This window comes from Hylaeus volcanicus, chromosome 5 (assembly GCF_026283585.1).
Source record: "Hylaeus volcanicus isolate JK05 chromosome 5, UHH_iyHylVolc1.0_haploid, whole genome shotgun sequence".
NCBI classification, from domain to species: domain Eukaryota; kingdom Metazoa; phylum Arthropoda; class Insecta; order Hymenoptera; family Colletidae; genus Hylaeus; species Hylaeus volcanicus.
Window position 1 is genome coordinate 9,919,838 of NC_071980.1, and position 16,499 is coordinate 9,936,336.

Below are 16,499 nucleotides of genomic sequence, written 5' to 3' on the forward strand. Positions count from 1 at the left end.
ATCACCTTCCGAACCACCTCTTCCAAGGACCTCCAACATTTTTGGGACACCCTATATTGAAATGAAATAAAAATAAAATAGATATATATATACACAATAACGGAACGATGTAATTATTCACGGTTATATACTTTGTCTTAATTCTAACGCATTTGTTTATTATAATTTATTAGATGCAAAATACAAATTTGTAAATTTCTAAATTTATATAGTCCATTCGTTGAAACTTTTTACTAGTCGAAGCTATACAATATGATCGAGTGCGCAGACGCGGGAAAGTTTTTTGTAATTGGTTCAATGGCATTCGAGGAATATTATTTTGAAAGTTTGTATCAGAAACATGAACATTTCTGGGAAAATCCTTTACGATAAAGCTCGAAATTTACGTCCAGAGCTTTCGAGTTTCATTACGCCGGAGATATTGGATGAAATTTGTGATGAGCCTTTCGTCCAACCATTTTTAGAATGGTTCTGCGAGAACATGAATCGTGTCAACGTTATTTCAGACGAGGAAGCTCAAATGTAATGAGATTGTTATATATAAATAAGATTTCTTACGTTAATATTCGACTATTACACGAATGCATTGTAAATTTTTTCTAATGGTCTGATCTTTCAGAAAGAACAAATTACAAAGTACAAACGAATGGTTGGAAGGTATTGAGTTAAATAATGCACTGGAAGAAGCAACTAGGAATTGCCCTGATTTATTAAAAACTACTTGTTTTGATGACAAGGACATAAGCGATCTGTTCGCAGAATTCGAAATAGTAAAACAATCATACGAGGAAGATGAAAGTTACATTCGCACATTACAAAATGGAATTCAAAATTTAAAGTAACATGATTTATTTGTATCTCTTTGTATTTTAAATTATATGTATTCGTGCTTATTATATATTTAAATGAAATATTGCAGAAAGTTAAAGAATAAATTAGATGAGAACATTGAGAAAGAGGAAACATTATTGGACAATAAATATATCGAAGTGGATAAAATGTATAAAGATTGTTCTGTAATTCTTCGAGAACTTGATTCTAATAATTGTGAATTTTTAAAAGAAATTAAATACCTATTGAACGTCTATGGGGATGCAGCAGAAAATGTAGGTAATTTTAAATAATTTTCTTTAATTCGTAGCAATATGAATAATTTTATTTATAGAAAGGAGCGCCGTTGCTGTGGACCCAAATGCCATTGGAACTTTTCATTAAGAAAATAGAACTTTATAACCATTATTTAGGCATTCACATAAGACAACAATTTGAAAATGGATACAAGGATAGTCAAGAGAAAGATTCTAATTATGTTTCATTGATTGACAAGAGTAAAGAAAAACATATGGACTACGAGGAGTTACAGGAACTAATGCATTTCAAAACATAGTAGGTGATTTGTTGTAATTATTAGTAAGTAAAATATATATTATACGCGTCAATTTACAATAATTCATACTTTGTCTTAAAGCATCATTAATACGAAAATGGAAGAAGTTACAGCTAAAATACTATACGAATCATGCATCTCGATGTTACAATATGCCCAAGATATATACAATTCGGGAAATGTAAAAGTACCGAGAAACTTTGAGTTAAGGTATTTATAAGTTATTTAAACATCACAGATTATTTGTATTACGTAAAGCACAATATAATAGATATAACTATTGTAGGACTGAAATTTCAGAGTTAACTAAAATGAGAGATTACTTAGAAGAGAATGTCTTTCTGTTGCAAGAACATCAATTGTCAGAAGTTATACAAGATTTTGTCGAATTAGAAATAACTAAAATTTTAAAACAAAATGCCGAATCAAAATTGAAGCAAAAAACTATACGCTTAGAAAAACTAAAGAACTTTCGATTTCTTGCTTGTGACTGTGGACACGTACACGCTGATTTGTTAAATATGGTGATGCAAATGCAATATCACCGTCTTCAAACCGTTTCTGAATTCGTGCCTGGTGCTTGCCACTATTTGACAATGGAGTATTCGCTGTCCTCTGCCAGATGTGTTAGTAACAATATACAAAGAGTCCCGTTTAGATTTTTATGGTTTATTATGACTGATTCTTTCTTTGTTTTATCTAGAAAAGTATGCAGCAGCAGCAAGATGAATACTTGGCAGTCACATCGTCTTCGCCGAAACTGCATAATTCGTTTAACAATCTTTTAGTTTCCATGATATCCAGTGGCATCAATATACAGGAATTAAATTCTGCATTAAATAGGTATAACGAGCTCTTGGACGAAAATAAGAACAAGAAACAATTTGTATTTGAAACTTATTTAAATTCCAAAATTCATAAATTGGAAGCACTGTAAGTTTTACTCTTTTTTTTTCTTTTTTGTGAAGAAGTAAACTTTGATAAGCATCGTAAGCGTTCAAATGTTCTAATTTAGGGAAAATGATGTAAATCTCGAATACGTAAATGAAATGCACAAGGGAGCGACGTACGGTTTCAAATCACTTTCCTACGAAGTTGAAACGTGCTACAAGGAAGCATTTGATCATTTACAAAAGATACAAACAGATCTAACAAAAACGAGAAATCAAATGAAAGAGCAAATGGTAAACCGAAACGCGCGCAATATGTATACGGACGGAAAACGTTATTCTTCGTATAATAATTGGAATCCTTTCTTGCAGAAGAATGCCCTAGACTTTGAATATGAAAAAAATGTGCTTTGGCAACTATTTTTAGCTGATCCAGATGCATTAAAAAGAAAGTATAGAGAGGTAAAGCAAATGGTAAATAAATCCTGTTTTGAAAATACTTTCGAAATCGATTGAACCGCGTAATTTAAAATATTGTGATATAATAGAACAAATGTAAATATCTCTGATGTTATTATTTTACATTTTCTATTAACTCGCGCATAGTTGTACGATATAATACTTAAATAAGAAACAGATATATAATTAATTAATAATAAAGGATTAGTAAGATAGTATTGATTTGATATAAGCAATATTTATTTAGAAATACTTTCATTAACATATAAATAATTATCATGATTCGTGCACTATTTTGTTAATATTAATCTCACGTAATATTAGATCATTGGATATATGTCCTATGCGAATGCAAGCATATTAAAGATTCTTCAAAATATACATGTTTATGCACATATTTACAATGTAGATGCGTAGTTTTTATCGTGTCGAGAGCAATAAATAGTTAAAACCTAAACTTAACAACATATACGTTAACTTACGTTTAGAGCTGCCTTATCGTTAAAAGTTACAAATAATAATTAGTTGCATTTCGTTAAAATATTATTTACCAGGAGCTCCAAAAATATTTCGTTTAGTTTAAAAACAGTCTTCGTATCGTATTTACTTCATATAGAAATGGCCGTAGCTCTAACAGCTGCGCTCAACAAAGGGTTTGGGTCTGGTTCTTCCGTTAAAATATTAACTTTGACCCATTCCCGTCGTTTGTTACTCTGTCGCAACGCATCTATAACAGCTTGAACGTATAAACCATCTTCGAACGTTGACGCTGAAAATACCGGTTCTTTTATCCATCCCTTTTTATCTTCAACGGATTGAAATGCTTCTCTCAATGCAGCAATCATGTTTCTCAATCCTTTGACGTACGGTCTCGGAATAGACTCCGTGATAGGAAACGATACGTCTTGCAAGTCGTCTGTATCGTGGTACAATATTTCTTCTTGTCCTTTTCGATAACCGAATAAATCTCCACCGCGTGCCAAAAGATGATTACCACCTCCGCATATTAGTACTTCTTGGGAGAGCTGGCCTTGTAGATGATTGCTTAAAGTTGCCGTTACCAAGGTACCGCTGCTCAATTCCATTTGAAAACTACAAAAGTCCGGCGAAGTAACGTGCCTTATCCCATTTATATGGCTCGTAGTTTGAGTGAAGGTACGAACTACCGCATGCACTCTTGAGGCTCGTTGACCCATCAAGTGAAAAATTAAATCGATCACATGGCTTCCTACTAATGCTAAAATTCCTCCTCCCATTGTATCGTCACATAGCCAATCGTATCCTGTTAAAATAATAGGCATGACAAAATAGAATTAATATAAAAGAACTAACTTCTTGAATGGTTAATTAGAAAAGAAACAAGGCTGTAATAACATTAAGAAATAACATTGAAATTACCAAAAAATACTAACCGTTATGTAACAAACTGCCCATATGTACTCTAACTTCGATAACAGTTACCAGACCATTTAAATATCCTTCCTCTAGAGCTTTTTTCATATGAACAAATGCTGGTAGAAACCTCAAGCTGTGATTAACAATGCTTATCAAGGAGGGATAATATTGTGCTGCTCGTACCATTTTTAGGGCTTCACTTTGGCTCAAACCTGCTGGTTTATCGCACACAACATGTTTACCTATTCCTAAAGCTTTCACTGCAATTTGGGCGTGCAAGCTAGGAGAGCACATGATGAAGATCAAATCGACATCTTTCCTAAGTAATACATCATCTATTCGACTAGTATGAAATGGTATTTCAAGATCAGTCGCTACTTCTGATACTTCCGCCAATGTACGTCCCCAAATAGCTTCTATTCTAAAGCCCTTTTCTCTGAGAAAAGGTATTATTATCCTGACAATACTTCCTGTACCAAATACTCCGATACCAGGTAGTGTCATATTGTATTGTTATTGTTTATATTTCTTTATGACAGTTTGCGCAGGTTTGCACCGAACAGTGGTGACATATATTCAATTCAATTTCACGTGCGAAGCAAGTTTTAACGAGCTCTTAAGAATTCTTGCTTTCGATCGCTTTTACGAGTATACTTTCTCTTCTAATTCTAGGGTAGAATCAGAGACATCAATTTGTCCCATTCGCGGTAAACAAAATACGTCAAGTATATACATAACCTTTTTCCTGGCGGCCATCTTGCGATTAACAGATCAAACTAAATTTTTAAATCGTGAACGAAAGAATCTTGATTCTTTTATTACAGATTCTAGCTTAGGAAAAAAAGACATGTCAACAAGTTGTAATGGACAAATTTACGTCAAGAGAAAAAACAACTAATGTCTATAAACTTTGATAGTTTAAAATATCTATACTATAATAATACATAGTATACATAGATATGTGGTCGCAACCAATATGTTTGAAATCTCATTAAAGGAAATAAACATCAGGAAATTAAAACATACAATTTAACACAACTTCAATTAATGATTTCCCTCAGGGACTGTAGCTATATTTTGACTATAGCTACAGTACGGGTTTAGCCATTCCCGAGGTACCCGAGCTATGCGAACCTTTCTGGCTGATTTTTTTCTTAAACTGTTCTTTGTAAAATTCTGCTGTGGGCGATAGTTAAAGATTTTTGGAAAAAAACTCACAAAAAATGTCTTGTCTTTAAACGTATTTTTAGCACGTTTCAAAAACGAATTGCAGAATCTGTAACTATAGCCCAAAGCGGAATTTTACAAGGAACAGTTTAAAAAAAAAATCAGCCGGAAAGGTCGCTTCCTCGCCTAATAGGATGAAAATAACTGTTTGGAAAATTACAAATGTTTGACATTATTCTGTCTTTGTCTCTCCTCCGATTGTTGTATCTCCCTCTCTGTCACAGCATCATTGGAGAGACAAGGATCTATCTATCCTTGTCCCGGAGCTACCTACTTTTTCCGCAACTGTCGTTGAAGCCAACTCGCGACATTTTTGCAAAGGAAATTGTTGTTCAGAATAGTCTCAGCTACAGTTTTCGGACACCCTGTATAGTCCGTTCGTTGAAGCTTTTCACTAGTCGAACTATATGTACAAGTGCGCAGACGCGGACAAAATGGCGACGACCAATCAGAATCGAGCAACGTTATTTCGTAACTACGATTCATAAACGTGCATGTAGAGTTTGACAAAGAGTATTAGATACTCTTATCATTATCTAATACTCTTTGGACTCTAATTAGAGAATCTCGAAATTTTATTTTGCTGAGAACGCACCTTTCGAAGAGCGTTGCGAACCAAGCGTTAGGTGGCGTTTAGTCTTTTTTTGTCATTGATTTTCCGAAGGGACCCGAAGTAAACCGAACGTCCACGATGATTATACCCTGCGCTAACCTGTCAGTTTGCTTTGCGCGAATGTGATAGGTGTTTGTCACGTCCGTTCTGTTCATTTAATTATTTAAACATGTAAATATGTAATTAAATCATACGAATCGGTGGTCGCAGCGCTATTTTTTACTTTAAGTTCTTGTACGAATATTAGGGTCGCAAATCATTAAACGCGTGAAAAAATGTCGGAGATTCGTAAAAGAGTAATTGTTACCGACGATCAGGTAAATAGACTTTTCCTATTTTTATGAAAACCTTCGCTCGGTTGCACAACAACATTGGTTTTTTTCATTTTTTGTTTTCGTTATAATCGATCCCGGTTTCGATCATTGATTCCGGTTGGCTGCGAATTGACCTTTCAATTGGATAGCATTCGTGTTTAGTTGATTGAATACTGACTGTGACATCTACCAACACTATACCATTGCGATTACCGCTATACTATTAATATTATTTTTGTGATGTAGCTGCAGAAATTTTACACGCATATATTCTATCACACATTTTTTTTTTACGTGCCTATATAAATTAGACTCAAAAGAGTTTGTCTAGTATCGTATATATACATATATATAATATCTAATCTATTAATTAATACCGTTTACACAACGTGAATGTTTATTATCTTGTTCAATAGTCGGTCGTTCTATAAAAATAAATTATTCTATGAGAATGTGAATCCTAATCGCGTAAATATCAATGGGTGGTGTTTTTATTTTATTTTCTAAATGATTGTTTACGTAATTTGTATCTCCCCTATTATGATAATGACATACTTCGCAATAGTGATAATTTTGTCGTTAATGACAGCAAAATGGATGAAATTAAACTTCCATTTAAAAAAGAAAAGGAGAAACGATAGTTCCACGTGTATCTGTTATATAAAATTGTTATTTCATGGAAAAATATATAACGATCATACACAAACATTTCTTTTAAATATGATAAAGTTTTATTTTGTAAAATTGTATCAGTAAAAAGTAGAATATCGAATAGATTTCCCATGGATAAATTTATAAATTAAAGGCTATAATTTATTCTCTTATTTTTAATAAAAGACGTAACAGTATAGACATCTGTGAAGACTAAATGATAATTACTTAGTAGTATAGATGGACAATTTTAATGATATATTGTACAGAAGGAAGATGTGGAGTCAGAAGAAGATGCAAAATTGGAAATTGAAGAGATGGCTAAATCCTTAACGCAAGGAACGGATCATACCCCACACATTTTGGATTCTGCTCTTTCCGGCTTAACCGATCGGTACAATTTTCTATATTACAAATTGAAATCATATAAAATGTAAATTACCAAATATAAATAGTTGTTGCATTTTTTTTTTTTAGCTGGAAAAATTGGATAATAAGAAGCATCTTTACCTTGTTTATGATTGCTGGATTTTGTGGTATTATTTATATTGGACCATTAGCATTGATGGCCACAGTAAGTCTTTTATATTAATTTTATAAGTGTATATATATATATATATATATAATATACTTTTGTATTCTTTAATAGACATTGGTCGTACAAGTAAAATGTTTTCAAGAAATTATTAACATTGGGTATGCCGTGTATAGAATTCATGGTTTACCATGGTTTAGATCTCTGTCATGGTATTTCTTAATTACTTCAAATTATTTCTTTTACGGCGAAAATTTGATGGACTATTTTGCCGTAGTGATTAATCGAACAGTAAGTATACCTAGACGAGTTAGTAAAACCAATATAAAAGGTCGTTAATATACATTAATATATATATTGAACTGGTTTGTGAGATTCATTTTTATAAATATCTAATAGTGACATAAAATCAATAAACAAAGCTTCTTTGAGTGTTACCTTTATATAACTTATATGGCTTCCAGTTTTACTTTGCAAGGTTTCTATTAGATTAATACATATGAAATGATGTTACATTGGGCAAATTTTTACATTTTTCCCAACAATTTCTTATCTTGTTAATAATGGTTTACTTAAATTAAGAAGTTTCAAAGGTCTAATGCTGAAGTTTAAAAATGAATATCGAATGCTTTTCAAATTATAGCAATCTTCCGTAAATAGTGACTTTTCTTTCCTTTACAGGAATATTTACGTGTACTTGTTACGTACCATCGTTTTATTTCATTTTGTCTTTATATAGTCGGTTTTGTATGGTTCGTACTATCGCTCGTAAAGAAATATTACATGAAACAATTTTCCCTATTTGCTTGGACACATGTTGCTCTACTTATCGTTGTAACGCAAAGTTATCTTATAATGAAAAATATTTTTGAAGGTTTGATATGGTACGGCAATTATTTACATGTGTTACTATTCTCTGACAATTATTTTATGGTAATTGTATATGTATTTGGTTCAGGTTCATTGTTCCAGTCAGTATGATAGTGATAAATGATGTAATGGCATATATGTTTGGTTTCTTCTTCGGTAAAACGCCTTTAATTAAATTATCGCCTAAAAAAACTTGGGAAGGTTTTATAGGAGGTGGTATTTCAACTGTCATACTTGGTTTAGTGGTAAAGTTATATTTTAATTTCCATACGAATTATTAAACGAAATTGTATTTTCCTAAACGCAATAAATCTACGGAGAAAATATATTTTAGGTATCTTACATAATGTGTCAGTATCGCTACTTCGTCTGTCCTATTGAATATAGCGAAGCTTTAGGACGAATGACTATGGATTGCGAACCATCCACTTTATTTCAAGCTCAGGAATATGATCTGCCTAATTGCTTGCAACTCGTGTGGAAAATGGTGACGCTTTTAAAAACGACGTTTGCATACGAGAAAGGCATGCGCAGAAAAATTTAATTTTATATTATGTTTTACAGATCAGCGGAAGATCCACTATAATTCTCTATCCATTTTTACTTCATTCGTTATCAATGTCGATATTTAGTTCGGTAATCGGACCATTTGGAGGCTTCTTCGCCAGTGGTTTTAAGAGAGCATTTAAAATCAAGGTTGCTTCTTTATCTTATCTACAAACTATATAATAAATCACGGTATTCATCATTTCGTATAATTAACGCAGGACTTCGGAGATATTATTCCTGGTCATGGAGGGATAATGGACAGATTCGATTGTCAGTATCTGATGGCAACATTTGTAAATGTCTACATTTCTTCGTTTATTCAAACTGCTTCACCGCAAAAACTTTTACAACAGGTAAAAAACATAGAATGTACCCACAAATTTATTACATACTATACCCTATAATATATATAATTATTTTTCTTGATATTGTACACGTACGTTTTATACGATACAGGTGTACAGCTTGAAACCAGAACAACAGTTGCAATTATTTCAAACGTTAAAGGATTCGCTACAAAACAGGGGTTTGTTGAATATCTATTGATGTTCCAGCATCTATTAGAATTATGAATGATAAGGATTTACCTTTAAGTAGCAGAGAGTGTTAAGGAGAACTGCTTGCTGTCGTTTCTAATATCTGTCTGAATATTGTGTGCAATGTATGTTTGTACAAACAGCATTAACAATATTAATCATAACTATATGCTAAATGAAATTACGAAGGTAAAGTTTATTTTTTAATTAGAAAACTAAGGGATATGCCATGCAACAATTGCAGTTTTTTTGCATTCCGCGACAAACAGTCCATTTTTTATCAAGCAAAAGAATTTCATTAAACTGTGATGACGATAGAAATTCGATAAAGAGTTTCCTTTCTATCGATTAAACCAAAGAATGATGGAGGTACTGGTATGTTATAGAAAAAAAAGACTTCCAATTACTCGTAAATATTTGTTTTCTTTTTTTACAAATTACAACGTAATAGCAAATTCATCGATACAGATTAAATTTCATATATTGTTTATTCCAAACCAGATGTATTTACTTAAATTAATCAGATCTCAATATATTTTTAAACTGTAATTACGCATTTAAGATTCATAGTATATAACAGAGACGAATCTCTTTAATAATACCCATTTTTTGCATACGATTTTAAATAGAAAGTAACATCCAATAGTTTTATTTGAAAAATCATTGAAACTATATTTTTCGAAAGAGTATTATCAATTGCATATTAATTTTCATGTAAAGTGTTTCTTATAGATTACTACCATAGTTTACACATTGTGTATGTATTAATGTATTTATAATCAATATGTATTAATCGGTGTTATTGACAAAAATGACAAAGGGAATTTTAAACTTTCTTACGATCAGTGTCATGCAAATGTTCATATTTCTTCATAGTATTAACATTGGAGTTAACATTTTCTTTAATCTTCCTCAAGGAAACAAGTTCTAAATTTAACAAAATATTGCATTGCAATAAATGCAAGTAAAACTGTCGTATTTTTATTCTATTAACAATCATAGTACTTATCTGTTTAACAGGTAGATGTTACTGTACATCATGACACTGAACATATTGCTATGTTTTAATTGTACATGTGAATCTATAAAGATAATAAGGTGAAAGAAGGTAACTTGCTCTTATTTTTAATTTTATTATAAGAACTTTTATTACGAACAAAAATAAAGAAGAGATTAAATCGTTCGTTAAATGGAAATGTAACTGTTCTTCGCAGTAGTTACCTTTCTACTTTAATACTCCTACTTTTGTTTACTTAGCGCATAGCAATTACTTGTCCCGTTATATAAATGGAAAAGTAAAATAATCTCACATTTACTGCAAGATTAAGAAAATTTAATTGTAACTCGAATATTCAGGAATATTATTACAAAATATTACGTTCCAAGTTATTCCATAGTCCTATTTGAAATTGTGCCAATTACGATTATGTGAAAAAATGTCGATACGGCACAACTAGTGATATTTTTGTGTGATTGCATTACATTTCCAATTGAAATTTTGTACGTTTCGTGCGGTAAATTCACGTACGACTTTTCAGAAAATTTACACGATCCATCTAAGTTCAAATTAAACCTCTTCTATTTTTCTTTAACAATTAAACTCCTTATACGTTATAAGAAATGTTTCGATGTTGAAGATATAATGTTTACCTTAAGTGTGTATACAAAACAAGAGAGAACAGTAATAGACGAATAGATAAATGTATGTATATTTATTTAATAGAGAACAATAAAATACATATGTTTAGATGGAAGATTTATAAAGTAACAAATATGTTATCACAACTATAGATTCGTAACTGAAGGTGACTTAAATGTAAATATATGATTATATATTTATGTAGTAGTGCGAGGAAATAAAGAAAATTCTTGTAAATGTTACATTTAATATTTTACATTTTCATTCTGTATAGTTTTTCGATATTATCTAGATGCAGTGGTGTGACTGATAATTAAAATAAATTGTACTACAGATATCTACATACATGTACTATAATAGTATAGTTTCGCGCAGGCGCGAGCTGGAGTGGGAGCAGCACAGGCAACATAACCAACTGTGTTCAGTTACCATTAATATTTTCTAGTCGACAGTGTACGACAATGATTTAAATATACGCGTACACGTATATAAACATTATAAGCCCTTTCTTTTTCAAATAAGCGGTGATTTTATGCGAACCTTGTTTCGGCATGTCGGTCGATCATAGCGGAAAGGGTTACGCACCTTTACCGCAAAGCATAAGCAACACGGACACCGAAGACGAGGATGATTGTTTGGCTCGACAAAACGAAGCCTCTAAAGGACATACTAATGATGTATTAGCAGTAAGTTGAAATTGCAAGGAAAAAGTAGATACATTAAATGCGAAATAAAGAACATCGAAATGTTAGTCTTATCAGTTTAAGAGATATATGTATATAATTGTCGAATAAAGAGAAACATGATAATAATGTAAATTTAAAAATTACAGGAAACAACTACTATCCACGAGAACGGGGCGTACTACCCGCTAGACGAAACAAAGAATGTGGCAAATCGTATAAAGAATGGACAAAACATGCTTAAATATTACAGAGACGACATACCTATAATGGTAGTCGAGGGAAATGATCGCAATGATTTATGGAAACGAAGGGACATGTCTCTGTTTAGACGGTTTTGTTTGGTTACTTCTATATTATTATGTATCGTAACAATAGTCATATTTCTATATGTTTTACCTTGCGATAATTCAGTGGTATGTCCCTCTATCGATGAATCTCAATCGCCTATATCGTGGGATAAAACTTTACGAGGAGTAGGTGAGTTTCTTAAAAGACGTATGCATTAACGTAACCCTATCTTAAATTATTGTATAGTTTAGTATAAAAAGTTCTATGCGTTGTACTCATAAAAGTATTCATTTCAATTTTCAGAATTACACGGTCCTATTTCTATTATTCATGGAAACCCGTCGAGTATTATATTCCTCGTTCGTGGACAGCGATATAAAGGAAACGATACGAACGAGGAACAGGGACAAATATCAGCGGAAGGAGGAGGAGTAATGTCGATGCAAGGAAATAGTGGTTTACCGTTATGGTTGGTTTCTTTGAAAAGACCACCCACAGAAATTGACTGTATCACGGTTGACACAGACCGATCTGGAAAACCAGATTGTATAGTCGCCGGCGAACAAGGCCTTTTGGCTAGCATCGAACCTATCGCAGGCACTATACATTGGAGTTTAAAAATCCATACGTTCGACAAGCTACCCGTGATCTTACCAGATATCGATTCAGACGGGGTTAATGATTTCTTAAGCGTAGAAGTAGCAACGAAAACTATGCCTAATCTTGTCCTTTTATCCGGAGGAACTGGTCATCTGTTAGGACGATACTCACCTAAAAACTGTTCATCGATCGATATATACAACCTTGTGTCTAACGAGACCATATCTTACGTCTGCTTGGACGGTAATAAAAGTAAGTATAAAATATCATTTTGAAAACTTCGTACTTCTCAGCTATTCCTATATATTATTACGCTTTATAATAAATAATACGATTTCTTCGCAGATGTGACTAAAACCATGACTTTCATGGGATTATTTCATGCCATGAAGCTACCAGAAGCATATAAGCAATTTGTAATGAAACCAACATTTCGTTTGTTCGAAACATTAAAACTCGACAATGAAAATTATAGTTGGAGGCCTATACCGTATCATTATCTAACTATAAAGAACGACGGATCGTGTCCCGGTGAATTTTGCAAGGCTAGCGTAAATTTAACGTTGCAAAAATCGGGGAATCAACCGGTAACGATTTGGCATTACGATAGTCCTAATACTTTCGTGTCGAAGCCAGCTTTCTTGCTAATGTCCGAGAAACCTTACACTACTGGATTCGCCATTAAATTTTGGCAATGGATCGACACAATGTCCGAGCATACGAAAAAAGTCTCTGGTACAACAGAGAGAAGATTGATAGAGAGGGTATTGATAGTTTACGTAAATTACACGGATGTACAAGTTATGAATGTGAGTCAAAGCGATATCACTCAATTGTGTCAGGGCACGGACTGTCAACCAAATTTGAATTTTAGGGGTCGTTTTAGTTCGATCAAAATTGATTGCATTAGCGAAGGTGTATTTCCAGAATTGATAACCTATTGGTCTTCGTACGACATAGAATCACCGATGGTATTAACGTCCAAAGTCCAAGTCGTAAAATTAGATTCAATCGTGTCTAATTTACCGCGTATAAATGTTTAATGTTACTCGTACGTTTGTTCAGTAGCTACGTTTGTTTGTAGGAATACTAGATGTCCAGTTTTATCATACAAAATTAATGAAGTAACAACGAAACGAAACGAAAAACATAATCGTTTCTCAAACATATTTAAGAATATTTATTATTAACGGTGACTGGTCACGAATCAATTAGAACTAGTCAATACATTAGCCGTAACAGATGATTTCGAACATCGCCTAATTTGTTACTAAACAAGAATTTTTTAAACGATCATTTCCTACCGAGCGGCCATTGTTAACGTCTACATATTTTAAACATATTTTTAACTCTTAACGGTGCCTTGCAAAAGCTATATAGAAAACTCACGAGCAAATAAATAAAATTTAAACGTGCACACTTGCACGTTACTAGAGAACGCGTTACGAATTTTACATGTTTAACAAAGTTCTAAAAAAGGAGATAGCGAAAGTTCCTTTTCTAATATTACTTCGCGTGCGTGAGATTTTTTAAAGTAAACGTATTCAGTTATTCTGAACGAATTGTTTTCCTGAAAAGAGTAGAGCTTATTGCGCACGGAACGCTATAGTGCAGCGTCGCAGAGGTCTAATAGCAAATAAAACTTTTACTCTAGTCATGTTTGTATTAACCTTTTTTTTTTTATCGGAGGTTAAGTACGTTATTGTAATTAAATTTATTAAATGTACGAAAAGTATGATTTCTTCATCCAATGTAACACGCCGCGAAAGTAACCATCGCAGGGATCGCGTTCGATGTAAGGTGAATTAAATTAAGAAGTTTATATCGGGATAAGGAGAAATAAGTATCGATCCTTAAATTTAAACAAAACATACGGAAGTGACTAGAAGGTGAAGGTACGAAGAGAAAAGAAAAAAGTTAGCAGATGTGAATTTAATTTCTCATAACAAGTAGTGGGGATAAGTTGACCGTGGATGACAGAGCGAATCGGTGCGATCGCATTTCCACGGTGTTGGTTGGTGTAAGTGTTGCTATTCTCAGTAAACGGATGACCTATATGTCGCGTTCGCGATAATTTTCGTGTCAGCTGATCTATACATCCAGTGTATAAGAGGTTGTTCGGGTACACGTGAAAGGAATAAACGCGATATTCGAATCTAACCTCCAATAACCTCCAAGAAGGGAATCGCCTCGATATGCATAACGCGAAGCACCAATAATGTGCGTGTGATAACGTTCCGCGGTCGAGAGACGATGGCTACGGGTAAACGAAGAAGCATGCATACTAATCTCGGCAATTCTGGGACGTTCGGTTCGGCGACGAATAATTTGAGATCAAGCCGTCTGAACTTCCGTCCGAACTCTGCTCAGGAGGACAGAGGCGGTACTCGGCCGACCGCCGCGCCTAGCTCGATAGGTCTGATCTTAGTGACGATGTTTCTACACGTTTGCAAGAAGTCGTTGCTATTCGATACGAGGCTGAAGGTCGCCATATATTGCGGCGCGATATTCGTGGTGTCGTTGATCGCGGACTTCACCACTATGCCCAGAACGTACTTCTCGCGTTCTGATAACGCGCTCAACCAATACTTCGTCAAGTGGGGATGGGGGTGGCTGCTCACAGTAACCGTTCCATGGGTAGCGCTCACTGCGCACACGCTCGGCTGCGGACGTAGATCGATTTTACTGAAGCATCTCGGTAGACTTGGATTAGCAACTATCGCATGGTTGTTGTGGACGAAGTTGTTTCATTACATCGAGACGAATTACGGTAGATGCCTGAACACGAGGGACGTCCAGTTGCAGACGAAAGCTAAATGCCTTCAGTCTGGTAGATTCTGGAGCGGGATCGACATATCCGGTCACACGTTTATTCTGATTTATTCGAGTTTAATTCTAGCGGAGGAAGGATCCTCGTTGATCGGATGGGAGGGTATAAAGGATCTGATTATGAGGGAGGAACACTCGCGAGTCACCCCGAACGAACCTAGCGCCGGACCGCTTCGAAATCTTTCCAATTTCGACCTGGAGTTCTTGAAGAAGGCCCATAGAGCGTTGACGCCTTATCTCAGAGGACTTTTCGTTGCTATGACGTTGCAACAGTTACTTTGGGACATTATGTTGATATCCACGATACTCTATTATCATATTATGATTGAAAAATTCATGGGCGGCGTGGCCGCTATTTTGACTTGGTACGTCACGTATCAATGGTGGTACGGGTCGGCGAAATGCTCTCTGCCACCTCCTGGTGACGGTTTATTTAAATATAACGAGGTAAAGACCCAAGATGGTAGTACAATCAGGTCGAGACGTAACACTCTGAATGGTACAAATAGATTTATCAGATTCCCTATTCGCGTTAGTCAAGATAATATCGATACGAGCAATAGACAAACCGATACCGATGTAACCACTTCGAGGTTATAAACGAAAAATATTTCATTCAACGGGTTTCTTTTCCTTGCATCTATCCAAATTTCTGGTATCTTTCGATGACTTCCTTGATCTAATTATCGAACTGCGGATTTTATGCATTTACAATATTAAAATCATAGATGAAATATAGACGATATATTAGGTTGTCTTTGTAAAGTCCATGCCGATTTTTCGTTGGTACAGACGATACAGAATATTGCAAAAGCTTTGCTTATCGTTGTTAGTTCTGTCGATTTCTGATTCTGCTTGAACAATAGAATATAGTAGGTAGTCCATAAAGTCCGGCCCTTAAAAGATGGAAAGGTTGTGGGGCAAAATGGTACCCATGTAATTTGATAAATAACATTATGCCCTTGAATTTTTCTTAAAAATTGACACAAACTTTCTGGACAACCCAATACGTTGAATATATTCTACAATTA

At 33.9% G+C, this 16,499-nt stretch overlaps 5 protein-coding genes across 5 annotated transcripts; 4 read left to right on the top strand and 1 right to left on the bottom strand.

Annotated features, from left to right (window-relative positions):
• Positions 1–16: 16 nt before the first annotated feature.
• On the top strand, positions 17–2,954 carry LOC128877567 (HAUS augmin-like complex subunit 3). Its single transcript, XM_054124976.1, has 9 exons — positions 17–522; positions 620–838; positions 920–1,106; positions 1,166–1,386; positions 1,469–1,597; positions 1,674–2,013; positions 2,091–2,320; positions 2,403–2,571; positions 2,650–2,954. Exons 1-9 carry the CDS (start codon positions 341–343, stop codon positions 2,791–2,793), a joined length of 1,821 nt encoding a protein of 606 aa, XP_053980951.1. The 5' UTR covers positions 17–340; the 3' UTR covers positions 2,794–2,954.
• Positions 2,955–5,271, bottom strand: LOC128877574 (glucose-fructose oxidoreductase domain-containing protein 1). Its single transcript, XM_054124984.1, has 2 exons — positions 4,149–5,271; positions 2,955–4,018 (listed from the first exon to the last, which is right to left on the bottom strand). Exons 1-2 carry the CDS (start codon positions 4,633–4,635, stop codon positions 3,345–3,347), a joined length of 1,161 nt encoding a protein of 386 aa, XP_053980959.1. The 5' UTR covers positions 4,636–5,271; the 3' UTR covers positions 2,955–3,344.
• A 793-nt stretch (positions 5,272–6,064) lies between these two features.
• Positions 6,065–11,304, top strand: LOC128877572 (phosphatidate cytidylyltransferase, photoreceptor-specific). The gene is made up of 10 exons (XM_054124981.1): positions 6,065–6,288; positions 7,206–7,330; positions 7,414–7,510; positions 7,586–7,762; positions 8,153–8,355; positions 8,430–8,586; positions 8,676–8,828; positions 8,906–9,037; positions 9,109–9,243; positions 9,347–11,304. Exons 1-10 carry the CDS (start codon positions 6,247–6,249, stop codon positions 9,434–9,436), a joined length of 1,311 nt encoding a protein of 436 aa, XP_053980956.1. The 5' UTR covers positions 6,065–6,246; the 3' UTR covers positions 9,437–11,304.
• A 134-nt stretch (positions 11,305–11,438) lies between these two features.
• Positions 11,439–14,371, top strand: LOC128877568 (uncharacterized). Its single transcript, XM_054124977.1, has 4 exons — positions 11,439–11,751; positions 11,898–12,228; positions 12,343–12,891; positions 12,985–14,371. The coding sequence occupies exons 1-4, from the start codon at positions 11,617–11,619 to the stop codon at positions 13,680–13,682; spliced, it is 1,713 nt and encodes a 570-aa protein (XP_053980952.1). The 5' UTR covers positions 11,439–11,616; the 3' UTR covers positions 13,683–14,371.
• A 228-nt stretch (positions 14,372–14,599) lies between these two features.
• LOC128877573 (acyl-coenzyme A diphosphatase FITM2) lies at positions 14,600–16,493 on the top strand. Its single transcript, XM_054124983.1, has one exon. It carries the CDS (start codon positions 14,893–14,895, stop codon positions 16,066–16,068), a length of 1,176 nt encoding a protein of 391 aa, XP_053980958.1. The 5' UTR covers positions 14,600–14,892; the 3' UTR covers positions 16,069–16,493.
• The last annotated feature ends 6 nt before the right edge of the window (positions 16,494–16,499 follow it).